The sequence below is a fragment of the Acyrthosiphon pisum genome, chromosome A2 (genome assembly GCF_005508785.2).
Source record: "Acyrthosiphon pisum isolate AL4f chromosome A2, pea_aphid_22Mar2018_4r6ur, whole genome shotgun sequence".
Taxonomy (NCBI): Eukaryota; Metazoa; Arthropoda; class Insecta; order Hemiptera; family Aphididae; genus Acyrthosiphon; species Acyrthosiphon pisum.
Window position 1 is genome coordinate 24,811,798 of NC_042495.1, and position 19,548 is coordinate 24,831,345.

Below are 19,548 nucleotides of genomic sequence, written 5' to 3' on the forward strand. Positions count from 1 at the left end.
CCAGTCCATATCTTCTTAGTTCATGATTACGACCAGACTTAGGACCCAACATTAATTACCAACCCATAGGAGACATACTCTTGGTCGTAATTAACGATAATCTTCTATGGTTAGTAATCAATTTCGGTCCTAATGCCATAGTTCGTACGTGTATCGAACAATTCTATACTGTCATTTCCTTCAACTTATGTCCACCAACAGTTAATATGTGCTGTTATAATTAAATTATTAAATGCATTGGAAAGATAAATAAATTATACAGAATCATACTTTTTCTCCATGTCTGGGTTTATTCCTGGTGCTTTGTGGAAAAAGTTCTTCTGATTTGAGTGTATTTAATACATATTCAGATGCATAATTATAACCTTTAAAATAATAATTATATGTATAAAATGAAAATAATTCACAATGAAAGCATATATAAGAGAAAACTTACATTTGAGACAATTATTAATAAGAGGTTCCTCAACTACTTTTTTTTAATATGTAATCCTTCGATGTTAATTATAGTAATCCTATACATACTCCAGCAATTGGGGTAAAATGCATCTTCTCGAACCCAAATCATAAGTTACCCAATGAATTTTTCATAAATATGTTGTCATAATGCCTTTCTGCAAGATCTGTTAATGATCAGATGCCGATAAAACTACTTTATGTGCAGATATTATTTTTTGATCATCTGTTTGTAGCTTAATATCACAAAAAAAAATCACCACTAAAAACAAAAAATCTATATTAATATTTATCTAGGAGATTAAATGACTGACCACTTACTTATCCTTATAAGGATTGCAAACTTTCATATACATCTAAAAAAGATAATTGTTTATACAATTTGACTGGTTCACATCTTCTGGAATCTGGTATTTGATTTGTATTTTCCATTGAGAATTGTATATTAAGGTATGAATGCCTTTAATCTAAAAAATACATTTCAAAATCAATTATAATTATCGATAAACATAGTTAACAATCCTCTATGAAAAAATAATAAAATCAATAAATTATTTTAAATTGAAATCAGAAAAAAAATATATCGAGAGCAAATTTTGTTGGATGAAATGGAATGATTCTAAAATATTATGGTATAAATTTTGTACACAGTTTATATATAATATGATATTGTTTTGAGATCTACAATATACTTTTTAGAAAAATATTGTTGAAACCTAAATAGGTAGGTACATATCTAATAATATGTTCTTTCCTTTAATGTGGTTTAGTTAAAATCAGTAACTGTATTTAAATTTATATATTCATATATTTTATTTGTCATTTTTACATATTTATATTGTACACATTTTTAATTTACTTTAAAACTGAAATATAATACATTTTATTAAGATTTTATAATCATATTATTGATTGTTTGTTTACTTACTACTCGTTTTTAATTTTTCTATTTTAATAATTGACATTACATATACTTACTACTTAGGTATATAACTTATATTTATAATATATACTTTATGTATATAATAGTACAAAGTGTCCGCGTTCTGCAATGTATTTTTATTCAACCGTACAAAGTGTCCGCGTATTGCAATGTACCTTTATACACAACCGTTACAAAGTGTCCGCGTTTCGCACTTTTAATCCTTGACCGTACAAAGTGACCTAGAACCAGTACATGGTTAATTAATTTGAATAGTCTATTTGTTATTGTTACAAGTGGGCTAGTATTGAGAGTTTGAGTGCCAGAAAAAAAAAGCGATATAGTTATAAGTTAGATATAAGTTGGTTTACACAGAGATATTATTTATAATAATTGCAACAATCTGTATATAGTTTAAAACTTAAGGTTTTTTAGTTTAACAGCATCTAATTGAATACTTCTCATTTGTCACTAAATTAACTGCTTCTTCAATTATTTGGTACTAAAACTACCATCTATGGTTTTTCTTACTCGATTCTTAACCCGAGCTCTAAAAGAACATTTAATTAAATACAGTAGAAGCTGTATATTAGGAACACTTTGGGACCAATATAAAATATGTTAATTAACTGATTGGTTTGATTTTTACTATGAAAAAAAAATGAAAAATGCAAATAGTGTACTACTGTTATTACTTGATTAGCCAATCTTTGAAAATTACTGTAGTCATTCAAGCGCTTTTGTATGCCTTGTAATCTAATGGTAATGCTTTCACTCCCTTGATAAACCGTGAGTTCTGACAATTTGACTCTTACCTATTGCCATCAATTTTTTTTTTCCTGTTTTGGTGGACGATTGATACGGGCATCTTTTTTTCCTCAATTGTAAGAATCATTCCTTAAACGCTTTGTCTACAACTTACACGATTTGTACATGAAAGAGAAATTTTATATAGGAACTGCACTTACAATTGAGTAGAGTAAAAATAAACTCGATGACAGCATTGATTAAATTACATTGGTTATCGCCGGATGTCCGGTGTGTACGTCAACTGAGCTTCGCCTAATAAATTGTTCAAATAACCGATGTGATGTTCCAACAATCCGATTTATTTTCAATGTTCTAAGATATGACCGGACCGTCTCAGGACAATTTGTTTCAATAACGCTATTGCGTCAATTATCCGTGTTCCCAATAAGTTGCTTCTACCGGCTCTTATTAAAAAATGTCTCACCGTGACCCGTCGCGTATTGCACCACGTAAACATTTCAAGTTAAACATTTATTAAAAATAGCTATTTTTATTTGAGTAATTGCTCAGAATTTGACGTATTGATTTCTTTTTACTAATACAATGTAATAAAAAATGTAATTTACACTATTAAAAGAAATTGCAGGACAGTACGACACGAAAAATTAAACCGGGCGACGAATTTTTTCGTTTTGATAACATAATTGAGAGAATTGTTGATAAACAAGAATATCAGAGTCAAACCGTTTCGTATCGTTGCATATCGGTACGGACACTATTTGATTTTATTTCTCTTTTATCTATGTACACTGCCAAACACGATATACTTTTTCGCATACAATTTTTGTATGTTTACGAACTAAGGTCTCAGCCACGGCTATAGATAGTATTTATAGCCGTGGTCTCACTTCACTGTGCCCCACCCCCTTTCAATTGCACACTATTATACCTAAACACTTATAATATATACCTATACATACACATTCCAATTTTATTACGCAAAGATAGAGAATATAATATAGCGAATCACCGTTCATTCATTTTTGGAAATTTTAACTACCTATCGTTGTTTGTCCAAAAATCAATTCTAAGTATAGTTGGTACGTCCACCTATAATTATACCAAGTATACCAATATTTTACGATACAATAGTGACAAAGGTAATTTGTATTAGGTACCACTTTTACTACTTATTGGGCAATAGTAGTAGGTACAGTTGAAGGATAAATTAGTTTTTGCCTAAAAAATTGTACTTGGAAATGTAATTGTGTGTTATAATATATAATTATATATATTTAAAAAGTTTCAACTGCCCAGGAATAATATTTTCAAATAACAACAAAACATTTTTTATGGTTAATGTTCTTTTTTTAATTACAGTACGTAATCTAATATTGTCCAAATTTGACCATGTATATACAAAAAATTATGTTAATATGTTTTTATGTTTTTTGGAGACCATACAAACACATTTGTGGACGTTTGTTTTAGATGTCCAATGCTTAGCTCTAAAAGTTGATATTTTTTATACAATTATATTAACTACTATAAATATGAACTTCAAACGATCATAGAAATTTAATCTGACTTTTTTAAAGACATTTTTTTTTTTTGATAAAGCTACATAATCTTTTAAAGAATCTTGTACTACATTTTCAAATTTTATATTTAAAAAGAAAAATTTTTACGAATTCATGACCTAAAATAATTTGCTAATTTTCGTGATTTTTCCATATTTTCTCAATTTTTGAATTTTAAATACTAATAAAAAAAAAAACTAAGTAAAGATTTTTAATATTTTTCAAATGTCCTTGTAAAAATAAAGTAGGAGCCTTGTATTAACATTTCAAGTATTTTTAACCAACAAATAAAATTTTATTGATATTTACTTACGATCGTTTGTTTAAAAGTTGTGCCAAGACCATAATCGGTTTTCTCGAAACAGGTTTTGCGTCAAAATTCCCGTTTTTCCTTAATTTATCTTTTGTTTTTAACGGCACTTTTGAAAACTACCTACTAGGAGATTTTTACTTTTGAGTTTTGACCCCCAAAGGACCAACTAGATTCACTTTCCTATCAGAAAAGATACTGTTGAAGAAAATCTAAGCATTTTTATTGTCCTAAAAGGTGATGACAGACACAAAAAACAAAAATTTTAAAAAAAAAAGGCGGACAAGTGGATGTCGCTCTGCTGTACGGTTACAAGTGGGTCACTTTATAATGGATGGTATTAAATTTAAATTCAATGATGTTATATTATTTCATTGTATAAGAAATACGATTCTGAGTGGAGACGGTATGTCAGTCTAGGTACCTATAAGACATATTGTCATATTATATAATTATCTATGGTAATAAAGAAAAAATTGACCTATAATAGGTATCTATAATAAATTCCAAATTAATCATTATCACAATATCCATTAGGTAACGCGTTATTCATCAACAAGTAACAACAAACCGTGATACTATCATAGATATATAATAGTATAGTTTAGAAGTTTCAAGTACCCACGAATAATATTATACAATCACAACAAAATAACTAAAATAGTTATTCTAGGTTTTAAATATGTAATTTCGTCCGAATTTTAACTTAAAATGAGTATAAAAATAAACCGTGCTTATGTATTTTTTAAATTTTTCAACTGCTATTGTAACAATATATCAGGAGCCTTGTATAACTTCATTGAGCATTTACACTTTTAGGCCCAACAGATAAAACTTTATTGATATTCATAGAGAAAATAAAAAATTGAAATATTAAATTTGTTTGTAAACAGCACAAAACAAGTAGAAAATGTTATCAGGTATAAGAATTGATAAAATAAACATTCAGTGAAATTTTCATTGTATCTACAGTATTTCATTTTTGACTAGGTTTCAACAAAATAAGAAAATCACTACATGAGAAATCGAGTGAATATTGTATGTTGTAAAAATATGAATTTCAAACGATCATAAAAATTTAATCTGACTATCTACTAACCAATGTTTTGCTTCAATAACCGTTATGACTAGTTTCTTTTTTCTTACTTATATTTCAATGACTATATTAGCACTATTATTATTTAAAATTATGACTACTTGTATCACAAACTCTCTCTTTTCAGCACAAGCTTGCTGTTGAAAAGAGAACCAATGCTTTGATTTATTCTTTGTATTTTATTTATTTTTCTTATAACAGTAATTGGTTTCAAATAAATATTATAATGATTATTAATAAAAAATGGCATTGGGTGTATAAATATTAAATTATAATATACTTTAATAATTCCAAGTGTCGACGAATATAATTTATTTTAAATTTAAAACATGATAATCAAAATATTTATTCTCCATTTAAGGGTCCTGGTACCAGTTTTTCAAATTTTCCACAATTCTATATAATTTGAAAATTACATTTTATATTTTAGTTGCTACCTTGATTATAAGTCTTTTCCACTAATCTACTACCCAATACCTATTTAGGGGGGTTGATAGGGTGTATTATATCGACCAAAACACACTTTACAGGAAAAACTCTCACGCCTCGTAGAGTGATCGGATTTCGATAATTTTTTTTTTGTTAGAAAGAGGACAATGTTTTACAGGGTGGATTGAACTTCGACTTTTGATTACAATGATAAAAACAAAAAAGAATTAATAATTAAAAACATGTAAAAATTTGTAAAACTCAAAAGCTTATTATAGAACTCGTAAATAGAATATTGTAAATCAAAGTTCAATGCGCCCTGTAAGAAGTTTTCCTCTTTCTAACAAAAAAAAAATTATCAAAATCTGATCACTCTACGAGGCATGAGAGTTTTTCCTGTAAGGCATGTTTTGGAGCAAAAAAACAGGTCGCGCGCAGGCCCCTTAAATACCTCTCTAATTTGATCCAAACTTCAACAAAATATTTATAAAGAAAATTGTGTTTAGATATATTATTTATATTTTTTTTGGTTACATAATTAACTACTTATGAAAATACTTTATTAAAAAGTCCAATTGTTGGCTATAGAAATTAAACATATACATTATTAGCTAGACAATCATCTGCAAATTATCAATTTATTGATAAAGATAATACGAGAACATTTTAATAAAACATTCAAAGTTATAGAATTAATAAAAAAATACAATAAATATAGGTATTATTATACAAATATGCAGGAAAATATTTATATAAGAAAAAAAAGCATGAATATATAATAACCTATATATAGTGTAAGATACAATAATACAATATATGAAAACATTTATACAAAAAAAAAAATCATGAATGCTAACAAGTTGTAAAATGTTGTGGCCTATTAATGGTTACTACTCCAGGTGAAAAACGCATAATATTCCATTTTGCTGTGATCACGGTAAAGGTATTGGTGTTTGGGTTGTAACATTCTACATGATCCAAATTAGAAGAATTGTCCATTCCACCGACGACATACAATAAACCATCCAACGCGACTAATTCTATAATGAAAAATTTAAAAAAAAATGTTTCATAAAATAGTTTAGAATTAATCTAAGAGAAGTTACCTGCACTTTTTCGTGGAACATTTAGATGTGCTATAGTAGTCCAAACTCCTGTTTTTGGGCTGTATTTTTCAACACTACTCAAAAGATTTGATTCATTTTCCCCGCCTACAGCATACAATTCACCATATAAAACTCCTACACCAGCACTACTGCGACGTTCACACATGTTTGCGACTGGTGACCACATATCAATACTGGGATTATAACATTCAACAGTGTCTAAAGCCTGCATTGATTGATTATAACCTCCTACCTAAAAAATTAATTAATATTGTGGAATAAAAATTTCTCACGCAAAAAAGAATTACCGGAATAAAATATTATTGCATAGCATTTTCAATGAAAGTAGTTGAGAACATATTTATAAGAAGTTCAATAAACAAAATATTTTTATTTTTAATTACAAAAATTTATTTATTATAAATTATAAATTTTTTATTTTACAAGACTGCTTATAAGTAAGGTCATATTAAAGAAGAGAATAATAATACTTTATGTATTACATTAAGTATAAATCTGTAACAAAAATGTAATAGAGTTTTTGTACTTCCGATATGTAGGTAGGTTTGAGGATCAATGAAAATGAATCAGTTCCTGATGAAATTATTATATCATTGAATTGAAGTGGTATATAAATAAATATTTTTATTAGCTTATTCTTTCATATCAATTTAAATTTTGAATTTATCAAAACATTTTTTTTTGTAGGTATACTACACAATTCTTTCTCAGGAGAATATTATTATTTCAATTACAATTATTATTATAATAAATATAATACAAAATTAAAATCATTAAAAAATATACCACGTATAAAAGATCATTCAGGACTCCAACCGCACATGAAGATCTTGAAGTAGACATATTTGATATCATATGCCATGTTTGAGTATTGTAGTTATAAACTTCTGCACTTCTGCAATGACCAACTGTAGAATTCCATCCGCCTACCTAAAAATGAAATGTATAATTTATTGGTACATGTTTTTTAAGAAAAATAATGATTAAACTCATAAATTATGATTTTTATGATATTATTATGATACTTACTGCATAGATATTATCTTTGATTACACCAACTCCAAACACTTGTCGGTCAACTAACATGTCCACACATCGTTGCCAACAAAGGGATTCTAATGATAAATCTAGCATAAAAAGACACTGATATGATCGTGATACACCACTGAAATAACCGCCCACGACAAATACAATATTATCGTTCATTACGACTAGACTAATTCTTTTAAAGTTTGAAATCAATTCTGGTCCAAAATGCCATAGGTTTGTTCGTGTATCAAACCACTCTAAACTATTTCTTCTTCTAGACCTATTTCCACCAACAACTAATATAACCTGAAATAATTAAATTATTAAATGCATTCGAAAGATAAATAAATTATACAGAATTATACTTTTTCCCCCATGTCTGGGTTTATTCTGGATGCTTTGTGGAATATGGTCTTCTGATTTGAGTGTATTTAATGCCTCCAATACATAATGATAACCTTAAAAATTATAAATTAATATATATCTAATATATAAATTAATTCACAATGAAAGCATATTTAAAGAGAAAACTTACATTTTAAACAATTCTTTATAAGAGGTTCTTCAGCTACTTTTTTTAATATGTAATCCTTCGATGTTAATGGTAACCGCACATGTTGCATTAATTGAGATAAAACACATTGTCTTGAACCCAAATCATATTTTACCCAACTAATAACACTTTCAAATACCTAAAACAATTAATAAACTATAAATTAGACTACTCAATATCACATATTAGAAGGTTCCTGAATTTTTCCTTCTTCAATAATAAAATATAACAATAATCAATTTTAGTTTGCCTACTTTTTCATCAGATGATACTGGAAGTCTATCACTGGATATCAACTTAATTACTTGTTCCAATGATAAGGATAGGAATTCGTTATCACCAACAACTTCTCTAAGAAACAAAATAAATAATAATAAATAAAATATCCTTATAGAATCATAAAAATAAATTATATTTCGTACGAAAAATGTTGATGAATATATATTTCTGAACTTGTTATCAATTTTGTACAGCTATGTAAGTCAGCTATAGTGTTAATACCGATACAATTTGATGGACAGAGCTGTGACTGTAAAAAATCACAACAAGCCTCTTTTACTCCTTGTAACTGCAAGAGGTCTGCAGCCGGTAGCAAAATCTTAAGAGATAAATAATTTTAATAATTTTTTTCTATAGGTCAATCATACTATATCTATTATTACCAGGACGTTTTTTTCAGTGACCGAGATTTTTCCAGAATAAATAAAGTCCACTAAGTGCAGTAAAGCAGTATGATCTATCTGTCTTAATGCCACAAGATCATGATTCCTTACTGCAAAATGTGTGAACATGGCATAAAAATACGGGCTAGCTGCGGATAAAACCACTTTATGTGCAGATATTATTTTTTGATCATCCGTTTGTAGTTTAACATCACAAAAAAACTCACCACTAAAGACAAAAAATCATCATTATTATTTATCTAGGAGATTAAATGAGTGACCACTTACTTCCATAAGGATTGCAATCTTTCATATATATCTACAAATGATGATTTTTTATACAATTTGTCTGGTTTACATCTCCTGGAATCTGGTATTTGATTTGTATTTTCCATTGAGAGTTGTATATTAAGGTATGAATGCCTTTAATCTAAAAAATACATTTCAAAATCAATTATAATTATCGATAAATATAGTTAACAATCCTCTATGAAAAAATAATAAAATCAATACATTATTTTAAATTGAAATCAGAAAAAAAATTATATGGAGCGCAAAGTTTGCTGGATGAAATGAAATGATTCTAAAATATTATGGAATAATTTTTGTACACGGTTACTGATATTATATTGTTTTGAGATGGTTTGTACAATATACTTTTTAGTAAAATATTGATGAATCCTATATAGGTAGGTACGTATCTAATAATATGCTCTTTACTTTAATGTGGTTTAGTTAAAATCAGTAACTGTATTAAAATTTATATATTCATATATTTTATTTGTCATTTTTACATATTTATATTGTACACATTTTTAATTTACTTTAAAACTGAAATATAATACAATTTTCTAAGATTTAAAATCATATTATTGATTGTTTGTTTATTTTGATTATTAATAGTATACAATAGCTATAACAATTTACTACTCTTTTTTAATTTTTCTATTTTAATAATTGACATTACATAATATGTAATAATATAGTATATTATACTTACTACTTATGTATATAACTTATATTTATAATATATACTTTATGTATATAGTAGTACAAAGTGTCCGCATTCTGCAATGTATCTTTATTCAACCGTACAAAGTGTCCGCGTTTCGAACTATTAATCCTTGACCGTACAAAGTGACCTAGAACCAGTGAATGGTTAATTAATTTGAATAGTCTATTTGATATTGTTACAAGTGGGCTAGTATTGAGACTTTGAGTGCCAGGAAAAATAAGCGATATAGTTTGTTTGTTTTAGAATGTATAGTGAAGAGGTTAGCACATTTTTACAATTTTTATGTATGGAACGATGTACTATGTAATAGTTTATGTGCTATGCAAAAAATTGACAACTCTAGGTATTTGGGATACAGTTAACTTAGTAAAATTATGCAACAGTAACACAAAATGTGTGGTTCGGGTTCAAGGAGTGCTATCAGACCCTTTTGAAGTTGGTAAAGGACTAAGCCAGGGTGATGCATTATCACCTGTTTTATTTAACTTAGCGTTAGAAAGTGTGTTAAGGAGAATGCCACGACGACAGACAATGGAATTAAATGAGAACCATACCCTCCTAGCATATGCGGATGATATAATAATTTTGGGTGATACGAAGCAAGATACCGTAAACTGTATATAGATATCCAGGAGTTAAGACCAGATTGGCATGGAGACCTAATGCATGCATATAATAGAGAAGAGTGGAAGAATTTGATATTGGTAGTAAAGGGCCTAAATGGTCTATAATGCTACAAGAAAAAAAAATTTTATGTAACTAAATAATAATTATAATATATGTGCATGAAAAAAAATTTTCAGTTTTTGAATATTTAATTAAAACAACCAATCTAAAATTATATTTAGTTAAACTCCTCAAGTAGTACAAAAATCATAGTTGTGCGCATAGGGGGTGCCTGACCTTCACCAAAACGTCAAGGGCCCTAATTATTTAGACGAATTCAAAAATGTTGTTTCTTTTAAACGTCAATTATCATTATAAGATTGTACATCTATATAATATTTATTAGAATGAATAATAAAATAAAAAAAAATATTTTTCGTGCATTTGATATCTATAAAACATTTGTCTGTATCCTTAATTGTTTTCAAAATTATTGTGGGCCCTAATTTTTAGTGTGCGCCCCGGAACCAAAAGTCTGTGCAAGCCTATGACAAAAATATCAGATGTTTGAAAATATTATGGTCTTTAGGTTTAGAATTTAACTAAATCAACTATTAAAGGAAGAAATGGGTGTAAGCATGATTAAAAAATCACCTTGTATTTACCTATAAGAAAATACTGATTATTATGAAACAGTGTTGGTCGCGGCAGTGGCAGTGTGGCACTGTAGAGTGTAGGTTGGAATTCAGAGACAGCAAACGTTAACACAAGACGGTAGAGCTCACAAAAGTGCAAAAAAAAGTAAGTACAAACTCAAATAGTGTCTGGTTTTTAAGACGATGCATCCATAAAATAATCTGTATTATGACAATACGGACGGCGGATCAGTCAACGACAACGAACGTCGATATAGCCAAGCAGAATTTGAACTAATGAATTACTAAAAGGAGAAATGTGGGTGAGCACGGTTAATAATTCACCCTGTGTTTGTAAGAAAGAAAATACTGATCGTTATGAACCTGTGTCAGTCGCGGCAATGGCTGTGCGGCACTGTAGAGTGTAGGTTGTGACTTGGAAATTTGGCACCCGGAGATGGCGACGGCGAACGGTGTTGACGGTCGACGGTAGCACACAAAAGTACAAAACTCAAATATTGTAAGAACAAAACTCAAATATTGTAAGGAATTTAATGAGAAATAATTTTATTTAACGGGACGCGCACCGACGACGGTAGGAGATAATTGACGAGCGTCTAGAGACGGACAATCCGAACGGCTGAAAGATGGCCGACTCTGTTATCATGATCAGCTCGACTTTTGCAAGCTATTTAGAAGCTCGAATTTGGATATTCCACCCATCGTCAATAAAATTGTATTCGTTGGGTCAGAAAGCTTGAAAGTTAGTATAAAGTTCCTCATCAGCGGTTATAATAGCAGTTGAGAAAAAATGAAGGTCTATACGGGCGATTTTTTTTTTACGTCTACCTTGGAGGTAGGTCGTGATGACGAGATGGAAATTCCTGCCGAGCGAATTTTCTATGGAGGTATTTTTTTTTTTTTTGATCAATAGTTTTGTTTTCAATATTTTATCCTATTAAAAGTTATCTTTTTGTGTTTAGAAAAATAAAATTTAAACAAATATAATTCTTAAGAATGTCCAATCCTAATTTGAGACCATTTGTTTTAAATTAAGAATATTTTCTTCAAATCCAACACAATAAATCTATATATCTAAGCTTATATATTATATGTTTTCTATCTTCCGAGAGTCGCCTGTGGTACTTTCTGTTATTTTTTTTATAAGTATTTTAAGATAAATGTTGACAAAATCTATCAAATTGAATATTTACCAATAGTACCTTGTTAAAAATTTATAAAATGTGCATAATTTATAGCTTAGGATGGAAAACTTAAGACAAGGATGATACACATAAAATATAGTTCATACTGTAACCAAAAAAATCTAATAATCATATAAATACAGTTATTTTTTATAGACATTATAAGATCAAATTTTGGATGAAATTACATATTAAAACCAAAAATAACGACCTAAGTTATTTTGTTGTGATTTAAAAATATCATTCGTGGTTATATGAAACTTTTAGAGTTGATTATTTGATATAATAAAAAGAATTGTAGAATAGTCGGATTTCGTTAATTCTGTTTTTATTCAAATGAATTTGAGGGTAGGATCATTCTGATTTTCAAAATTTTTATTGCAAAAGTTAAAATATGCATTTGTAGTCTTTCAGATAAAAACAAAATAGAGTTTGATTAAAACTTAGAGTGCGAAACGCACTCGTGTGCGTTAAGTAGTTACTTCTTTCGGACGATCGGGCATTAATAATATTGCGTTTATGCTTTCCAAATTATACCAATTTTAAATGAGTAATATTATAGTCATTATTTATCAGTTATTAGTATCTAATAACAAATTGTAATAAGCGCGTTTGTTTAAAAATGTTCTATTTATATCTAAGATTTAAAATGTTCGTATATGATTCTCATGGTTTTCTACATTTAACAAAAAAAAAAAATATACCGTAAATTCAAACTAATTTTTACAAGCTTTTGAATCTCGACATTGGATATTCGCCCATCGTTAATACAATTTTATTCACTGGATCAAAAAGCTTCAAAGTTAATATAAACTTTCTCATAAGTATAGTTATAATATCATTGTATAAGAAAAATGATTCTGAGCGAAGATGGTCCGTCAGTCTATGACAGCGTTGTTCTTTACGTTTTAGTATCCGCGTACCTCCTACACAGTTTGAAAATTTTCGTATACCACTTGACCGATTAACGTTTTTTTTGCTTATCAAAAATGTTATTTTACATGTATACGAAATTTTATTTTATTAGGAACTACAACATGTTGATAATAATATAAATATTTAATGCAGAAATAGATAATTCAATATGTAAAATTATTATTTATATTATTATTATTAAATATATCAAACATACCAAATAGTTTTTAATGTGAACGATACATTCCATTTTTTTTATATATAAGTAAAGGGAGATGTTCTTAGCGTACCACTACGTACGACTCTTATTTTACTAAGTATATTGTGATTAAAGTAATTTATACATTATTAGCTATAAGTTATTACTAGGAACCTTGTTTTCAATTTTCAATCCTTACCTATAAAAGCTGAACAAGTTGTAGGGTTACACCAAAACCAAAATCGATTTTGTCAAAAACCGATTTTGCGTAATAATTCCCGTTTTTGGGAAACTACTGTGTAAAATGTTTACTTTTGACGCACCAAAGTACCAATTAGATCCACTTTCCTATCAGAAAAGATACAATTGAAGAAAATCCAATCATTTTTATTTTTTAATACCTTAGAAGGTAATGAGACACAAAAAAAAAATATTATAAAAATAAAAAAAACACACATCATTGTATAATCAAATACATTCATCGCTCTGCTAAAAATCTAAAACGACATAATTTAGTAAAGTTTTTTAAATTATAAAATATAAAAAAGGTGGGCAAGTGGATGTCGCTCTGCTGTATAGCGTAGGTTACAAGTGGGTCACTGTATAATGGATGGTATTCTCTTCTTATCAGACATGAAGGATAATTAATTAATAACTATAAAAACTATAATAACTATAAAAAAAATGCAGTATAGGCCATGTAGGTCACACACTAGACCGAAAATGGATATGTAGGTCACACATTGGAACGGTTCCAAACATTTCTATATTGTACCAAAAAAATAATCATGAATGCTAACAAGTTGTAAAATGTCGTGGCCTATTAATGGCTACTGCTCGAGGTAAAAACCGTTCAACATTCATTGTCGCTGTGACCATGGCCCACGTATTGGTGTTTGGGTTGTAACATTCTACAGATTCCAAACCAGGAGTTAGGTTCACTCCACCGATGACATACAATAAACCATCTAATGCAACTACTTCTATAATGAAAAATTAAAAAAAAAATGTTTCATAAAATAGTTTAGAATTAATCTAAGAGAAGTTACCTGCACTTTTTCGTGGAACATTTAGATATGCCATAGTAGTCCAAACTCCTGTTTTTGGACTGTATTTTTCAACACTACTCAAAAGATCTGATCCATTAACACCGCCTACAGCATATAGTTCACCGTATAAAACTCCTACACCAGCACCACTGCGACGTACGCACATGTTTGCGACTGGTGACCACATATCAGTACTGGGATTATAACAGTCAACAGTGTTTAAAGCCTGTCTTGATTGATCAGAACCTCCTACCTACAAAATTTAATTAATACAAATTATTGTAGTATAAAAATACATCACACCAAAAAAAATCGTGGAATACATTATTATTCCAAAGCATTCCCAATGAAAGTGGTTGATTACATATTTATAATATTAACTATAACAAGTAGAAACAAAATATTATTATTTTTAATTACAAAAATGTAAATATTAAAAATGAGCATATTAATTTAAATATTACACAGGTTCAAAAATATTTGGAAATTAAAAATAAATATTGATCAAGTTAGAAAGAAGCTAAAAAAATTAGGCTATATTTAATGTTGAAAATAAACATAATATTGACGGTGACAATGCAAAAGGGCATAATCAACATTTTTGAATAAAAAAAAAATTAATACATTTTGTAATTATATTTTTAATTTAGAAAAATATGATAACAATAAAAAAGATGAGCTGTACTCTATTTAAACAAATTGTTTTTCCATTTATTTTGTTAAACATTTATATCAGTTAAAATTGGGTATTATTTTATAATTTGGTGCTTATGCCCCATTAATTTTCTTACCTATAATTTTAGTAATACTATTTTGGTACTTATGTCCTATTAATTTTTTTCTCATTATGTGAAAATTCGGGCGCAAAATTAATAATTATTATAAAAAACAAATAGTTCATCATAGTTAATTTTCATTGATAATTAATAATCATTCATCATAAATAAATGTTATTTTAATAGAAACGTAAATAAATATTCTCTTTGGAATAAAATGTTAAAAATTTCATATAATATTGCATTTTTAAGATATTACGACTTATTATTTTTTTATTATTATTTATTATCAACTGAACAGATAACAAAATATAGTTATTTTTATATAAAATCTATTATTAACTATAATAATTATGTTGTTGCTTCGGTCCCACAAAGTAAAATCCTATGGCGCTCATGCTGACATTTAAAACTAAATATCGCTTATTCCTTATTAATACACATACCCGTAAATTAATTTGAACTTTTTGGCGCTTATATCTAAATCTAAATTTTCGTTTTATATTGTAAAAAATTATCGTATCGATAACTGAATAAGAGCATTCGATACAGAATTACGTCACTTGTGCCCTAATTACAAAAGTAATTATAAAAAGTGTTGTTTATAACCTCTTGCAAAGTCGCCATCGTTATAACAAAAATTACTTATTTTTGTAAATATTGTATTAACAATATTAAAAACTAATAAGTAGTCATATTAAATTATAAAAAAACTTTTTGGATTACATTCAGAATAAATCTGTTACAAAAATAAAATCGAGTTTTTGTACCTCCCATTGTCAGACATATAGGTGAAATTGAATCAGTTCCTAATGAAATTACTAAATCATTGAATATAAAAGGTATATAAACAAATATTTTTATTAGATTATTCTTTAATATTAATTTAAATTTTAAACTTAACGAAATATTTCACTTTGTCAATATGATACTACCAATTGTTTCTTAGGAGAATTTTATTATTCCAATTACAATTGTTATGAGAACAAATATAACACAAAATTAAAATTATAAAAAAAATACTAATTATTTACCACATATAAAAGATCATTCAGGACTCCGACTGCAAAAAATAATCTTATAATTGGCATATTACTTATCATACGCCATTCTTGAGTATTGAAGTTAAAGACTTCAGCACTATTCAAATTTCCATCTGTAATATTATATCCTCCTACCTTAAATTGAATGTATAATTAATTGGTACATGCTTTTTAACAGAAATAACCATAAAACTAATAAATTATAATTCAATTTTACTTACGGCATAGATATTATCTTTTATTACACCAACTCTTAAAGATTCTCGTAATTCTAACATGCTGACACTTTGTTGCCAACAAGGTGATTCTGAAGATATATCAAGCACAAAAACAGACCGAAGAGGTAATTCATCATAATTATAACCACCCATAGCAAATACAAAATTATCGTTCATTACGACTAGACTACTTCTTCTAAAGTTTGCAATTAATTCTGGTCCAATATGCCATAAGTTCGTTCGTGTATCAAACCATTCTAAACTTTTATTTAATACAGACCGAATTCCACCAACAACTAATATAACCTGAAAAAATTAAATAATTAAATGCATTCAAAGATAAATAAATTATACAAAATCATACTTTTTCCCCATGTCTGGGTTTATTCTGGATACTTTGAGGAATAAGCTCTTCTGATTCGAGTGTATTTAATGCCTCCAATACATAAATATAACCTTAAAAATAATAAACAAATATATATCTAATATATAAATTAATTCACAATGAAAGCATATTTAAAAAGAAAACTTACATTTTAAACAATTCTTTATAATAGGTTCCTCAACTACATTTTTTAATATGTAATCCATCGATGTTAATGGTAATCGTACATGTTGCATTAATTGGAATAAAACACATTGTCTTGAATCCAAATCATATTTTACCCACCTAATAACACTTTCAAATACCTAAAACAATTAATAAACTATAAATTAGACTGCTCAATATTACATATTAGAAGGTTCCTGAATTTTTCCTTCCTCAATAATAAAATATAACAATAATCAATTTTAGTTTGCCTACTTTTTCATCAGATGATACTGGAAGTCTATCACTGGATATCAACTTAATTACTTGTTCCAATGATAAGGATAGGAATTCGTAACCACCAACAACTTCTCTAAGAAACAATATATTACAATAATAAATAAAATATCCTTTTAGAATCATAAAAATAAATTATAATTCATACGAAAAGTGTTGATGAATATATATTTCTGAACTTGTCATCAATTTTGTACAGCTATGTAAATCAGCTATAGTGTTAATACTGAAACAATTTGTAGAGCAGAGTTGTGACTGTAAAAAATTACAGCACGCCTCTTTAACTTCTTGCACTGCAAGAGGTCTGCAGCTGGTAGCAAAATCTTAAGAAATAAATAATAAATAATTTAAATAATTTTTTTTCTATAATTCAAACAAACTTTATCTATTATTACCTGGACGTTTTCTCCAGTCATCAAGATTTTCCCTGAATAAATAAACTTTACTAAGAGCAGTAAAGCAGTATAATTTATATGTCTCATTTCTACAAGATCATGATTACTTTCTGCAAAATTTGTGAACATAGCATGGAAATACGGACTAGCCGCTGATAAAACCACTTTATGTGCAGTTATTATTTTTTTATCGTCCGTTTTCAATTTTATATCACAAAAAATTTTACTACTACAAAAAAATAGTATTAATATTTATCCAGGAGATTAAATCACTTATCACTTACTAGCGTAAAGATTGCAGACCTTCATATATATCAACAAAAGATGATTTTTTATACAATTCGACTGCTTCACATCTGCTGGATTCTGCTATTGGATTTATATTTTCCATTATGAATTGTATATTAAGTCAAGATATGATTGCCTGTAAACTAAAAAAGGACATTTCAAAATCAATTACAAATATCCTGAATGAAAATAATCTTGTATGAACTCTAAAATTATAGATAAAATCAATAGGCACATTATTTTAAATTGAAATCAAAGAAAAACTAGGTAATTTTGAAAAGCAAAATAAAATTTTATTTAAAGTTTATGCCTTACTGTTTGGATCTTAGGTTAAGTGGACTGTATAGTATGGACGTATGGTACTTAAAATTAATAAAAAATTAAAAACAAGCTGATTTCAGTTGCCGTGATCACTGCCATCACAACCCATCGAGTTAAGAACGATGATGCAATCAGAATTTGTCGCTCACACTTAGTTTCGAAGTTATGGCCTTCCAAAGTTTTCAATTTCACGTTTATACGCATGCCTGCAACACTACTATAATGCAGAGGACCTCGAGTTTTAACTGGCCATCAAGTCCACTTGGGCCCACTTGGATAGGTGTTGCATAGCAATCGTTGAATTTTTTTCTATTTTTAATTGTCCGATTGAGCGAGTGATCCTGCTCGGTGACTTGGTGCAAAATACTGCATTTTTTTTTAACTTTGTGGCCGTGGCCCACTTGGGGATGTGTTGCATAGTAAATCGAAGGATATTTTAGTTTTTAATCGTCCGAGCGAGTGACCCCGCTCGGTGACTCGGTGCAACAAAAATGGTCCTCTGTGCGGCATCATAGTAGTGTTGCGGGCATGCGTATAAACGTAAAATCGAAAACTTTGGAAGGCCATAACTTCGAAACTAAGTGTGAGCGTCAAATTCTGATTGCACCATCGTTATTAACTCGACGAGTTACATAAGTTTCGATAAAAAAAATTCAAAACTGCTATTGTTCCGAATTTGACTAAACGAACTATTAAAGGGAGAAAGGTGGGTGAACGTGGCTAAAAACTTACCCTGTATTTAGGAGAGAGAAAATACCGACTGTTATGAACCCGTGTTGGTCCCGGCAATGGCTGAGCGGCACTGTGGAGTGTAGGTTGGAACTTGGAGATTTGGCACCCGGAGACGGCGACGGCGAACGGTGTTGATGGTGGACGGTAGCACACAAAAGTACAAAAGTAAACTATAGTAAGAACAAAACTCAAATATTGTAAGGAATTTACTGAGTAATATTTTAATTTAAGGAGACGTGCGCCGAGATAAAAGACAAGCGTCTACAGAGACGAAGTTACGAAAGGCTGAAAGATGGCCGACTCTGTTATCATGATCAGATAATATCACAGATTTCATTATCAGTTATCACCACGATTAAAGATATAATTATATCTTTAATCGTGGTTATCACACAAAAATTTCACAAATTT

The 19,548-nt window shown here is 28.5% G+C and overlaps 4 protein-coding genes across 4 annotated transcripts in view; all 4 read right to left on the reverse strand.

The window, feature by feature from the left end:
- Positions 1–12,067, reverse strand: part of LOC100575513 (kelch-like protein 2) — a 17,181-nt gene extending 5,114 nt beyond the window's left edge. Inside the window, exon 1 of the mRNA XM_016802953.2 lies at positions 11,555–12,067. The gene's annotated coding sequence lies outside the window, so the exon portion shown is untranslated. The remainder of the gene's footprint in view (positions 1–11,554) is intronic.
- LOC103308859 (kelch-like protein 2) lies at positions 6,168–8,279 on the reverse strand. Its single transcript, XM_008183000.2, has 6 exons — positions 8,235–8,279; positions 8,065–8,157; positions 7,700–8,005; positions 7,457–7,600; positions 6,650–6,902; positions 6,168–6,583 (listed from the first exon to the last, which is right to left on the reverse strand). The coding sequence occupies exons 2-6, from the start codon at positions 8,074–8,076 to the stop codon at positions 6,396–6,398; spliced, it is 903 nt and encodes a 300-aa protein (XP_008181222.1). The 5' UTR covers positions 8,077–8,157; positions 8,235–8,279; the 3' UTR covers positions 6,168–6,395.
- LOC100166948 (kelch-like protein 2) lies at positions 8,085–9,309 on the reverse strand. The gene is made up of 6 exons (XM_008183003.1): positions 9,203–9,309; positions 8,915–9,143; positions 8,675–8,850; positions 8,507–8,603; positions 8,235–8,391; positions 8,085–8,137 (listed from the first exon to the last, which is right to left on the reverse strand). Exons 1-6 carry the CDS (start codon positions 9,307–9,309, stop codon positions 8,085–8,087), a joined length of 819 nt encoding a protein of 272 aa, XP_008181225.1.
- Positions 12,068–13,931: 1,864 nt separating the features above from the next.
- Positions 13,932–19,468, reverse strand: LOC100160974 (kelch-like protein 2). The gene is made up of 11 exons (XM_008183001.3): positions 19,138–19,468; positions 18,081–18,227; positions 17,797–18,025; positions 17,550–17,724; positions 17,381–17,477; positions 17,109–17,265; positions 16,940–17,031; positions 16,579–16,881; positions 16,349–16,492; positions 14,539–14,791; positions 13,932–14,472 (listed from the first exon to the last, which is right to left on the reverse strand). The coding sequence occupies exons 4-11, from the start codon at positions 17,585–17,587 to the stop codon at positions 14,285–14,287; spliced, it is 1,272 nt and encodes a 423-aa protein (XP_008181223.1). The 5' UTR covers positions 17,588–17,724; positions 17,797–18,025; positions 18,081–18,227; positions 19,138–19,468; the 3' UTR covers positions 13,932–14,284.
- Between the last annotated feature and the right edge of the window lie 80 nt (positions 19,469–19,548).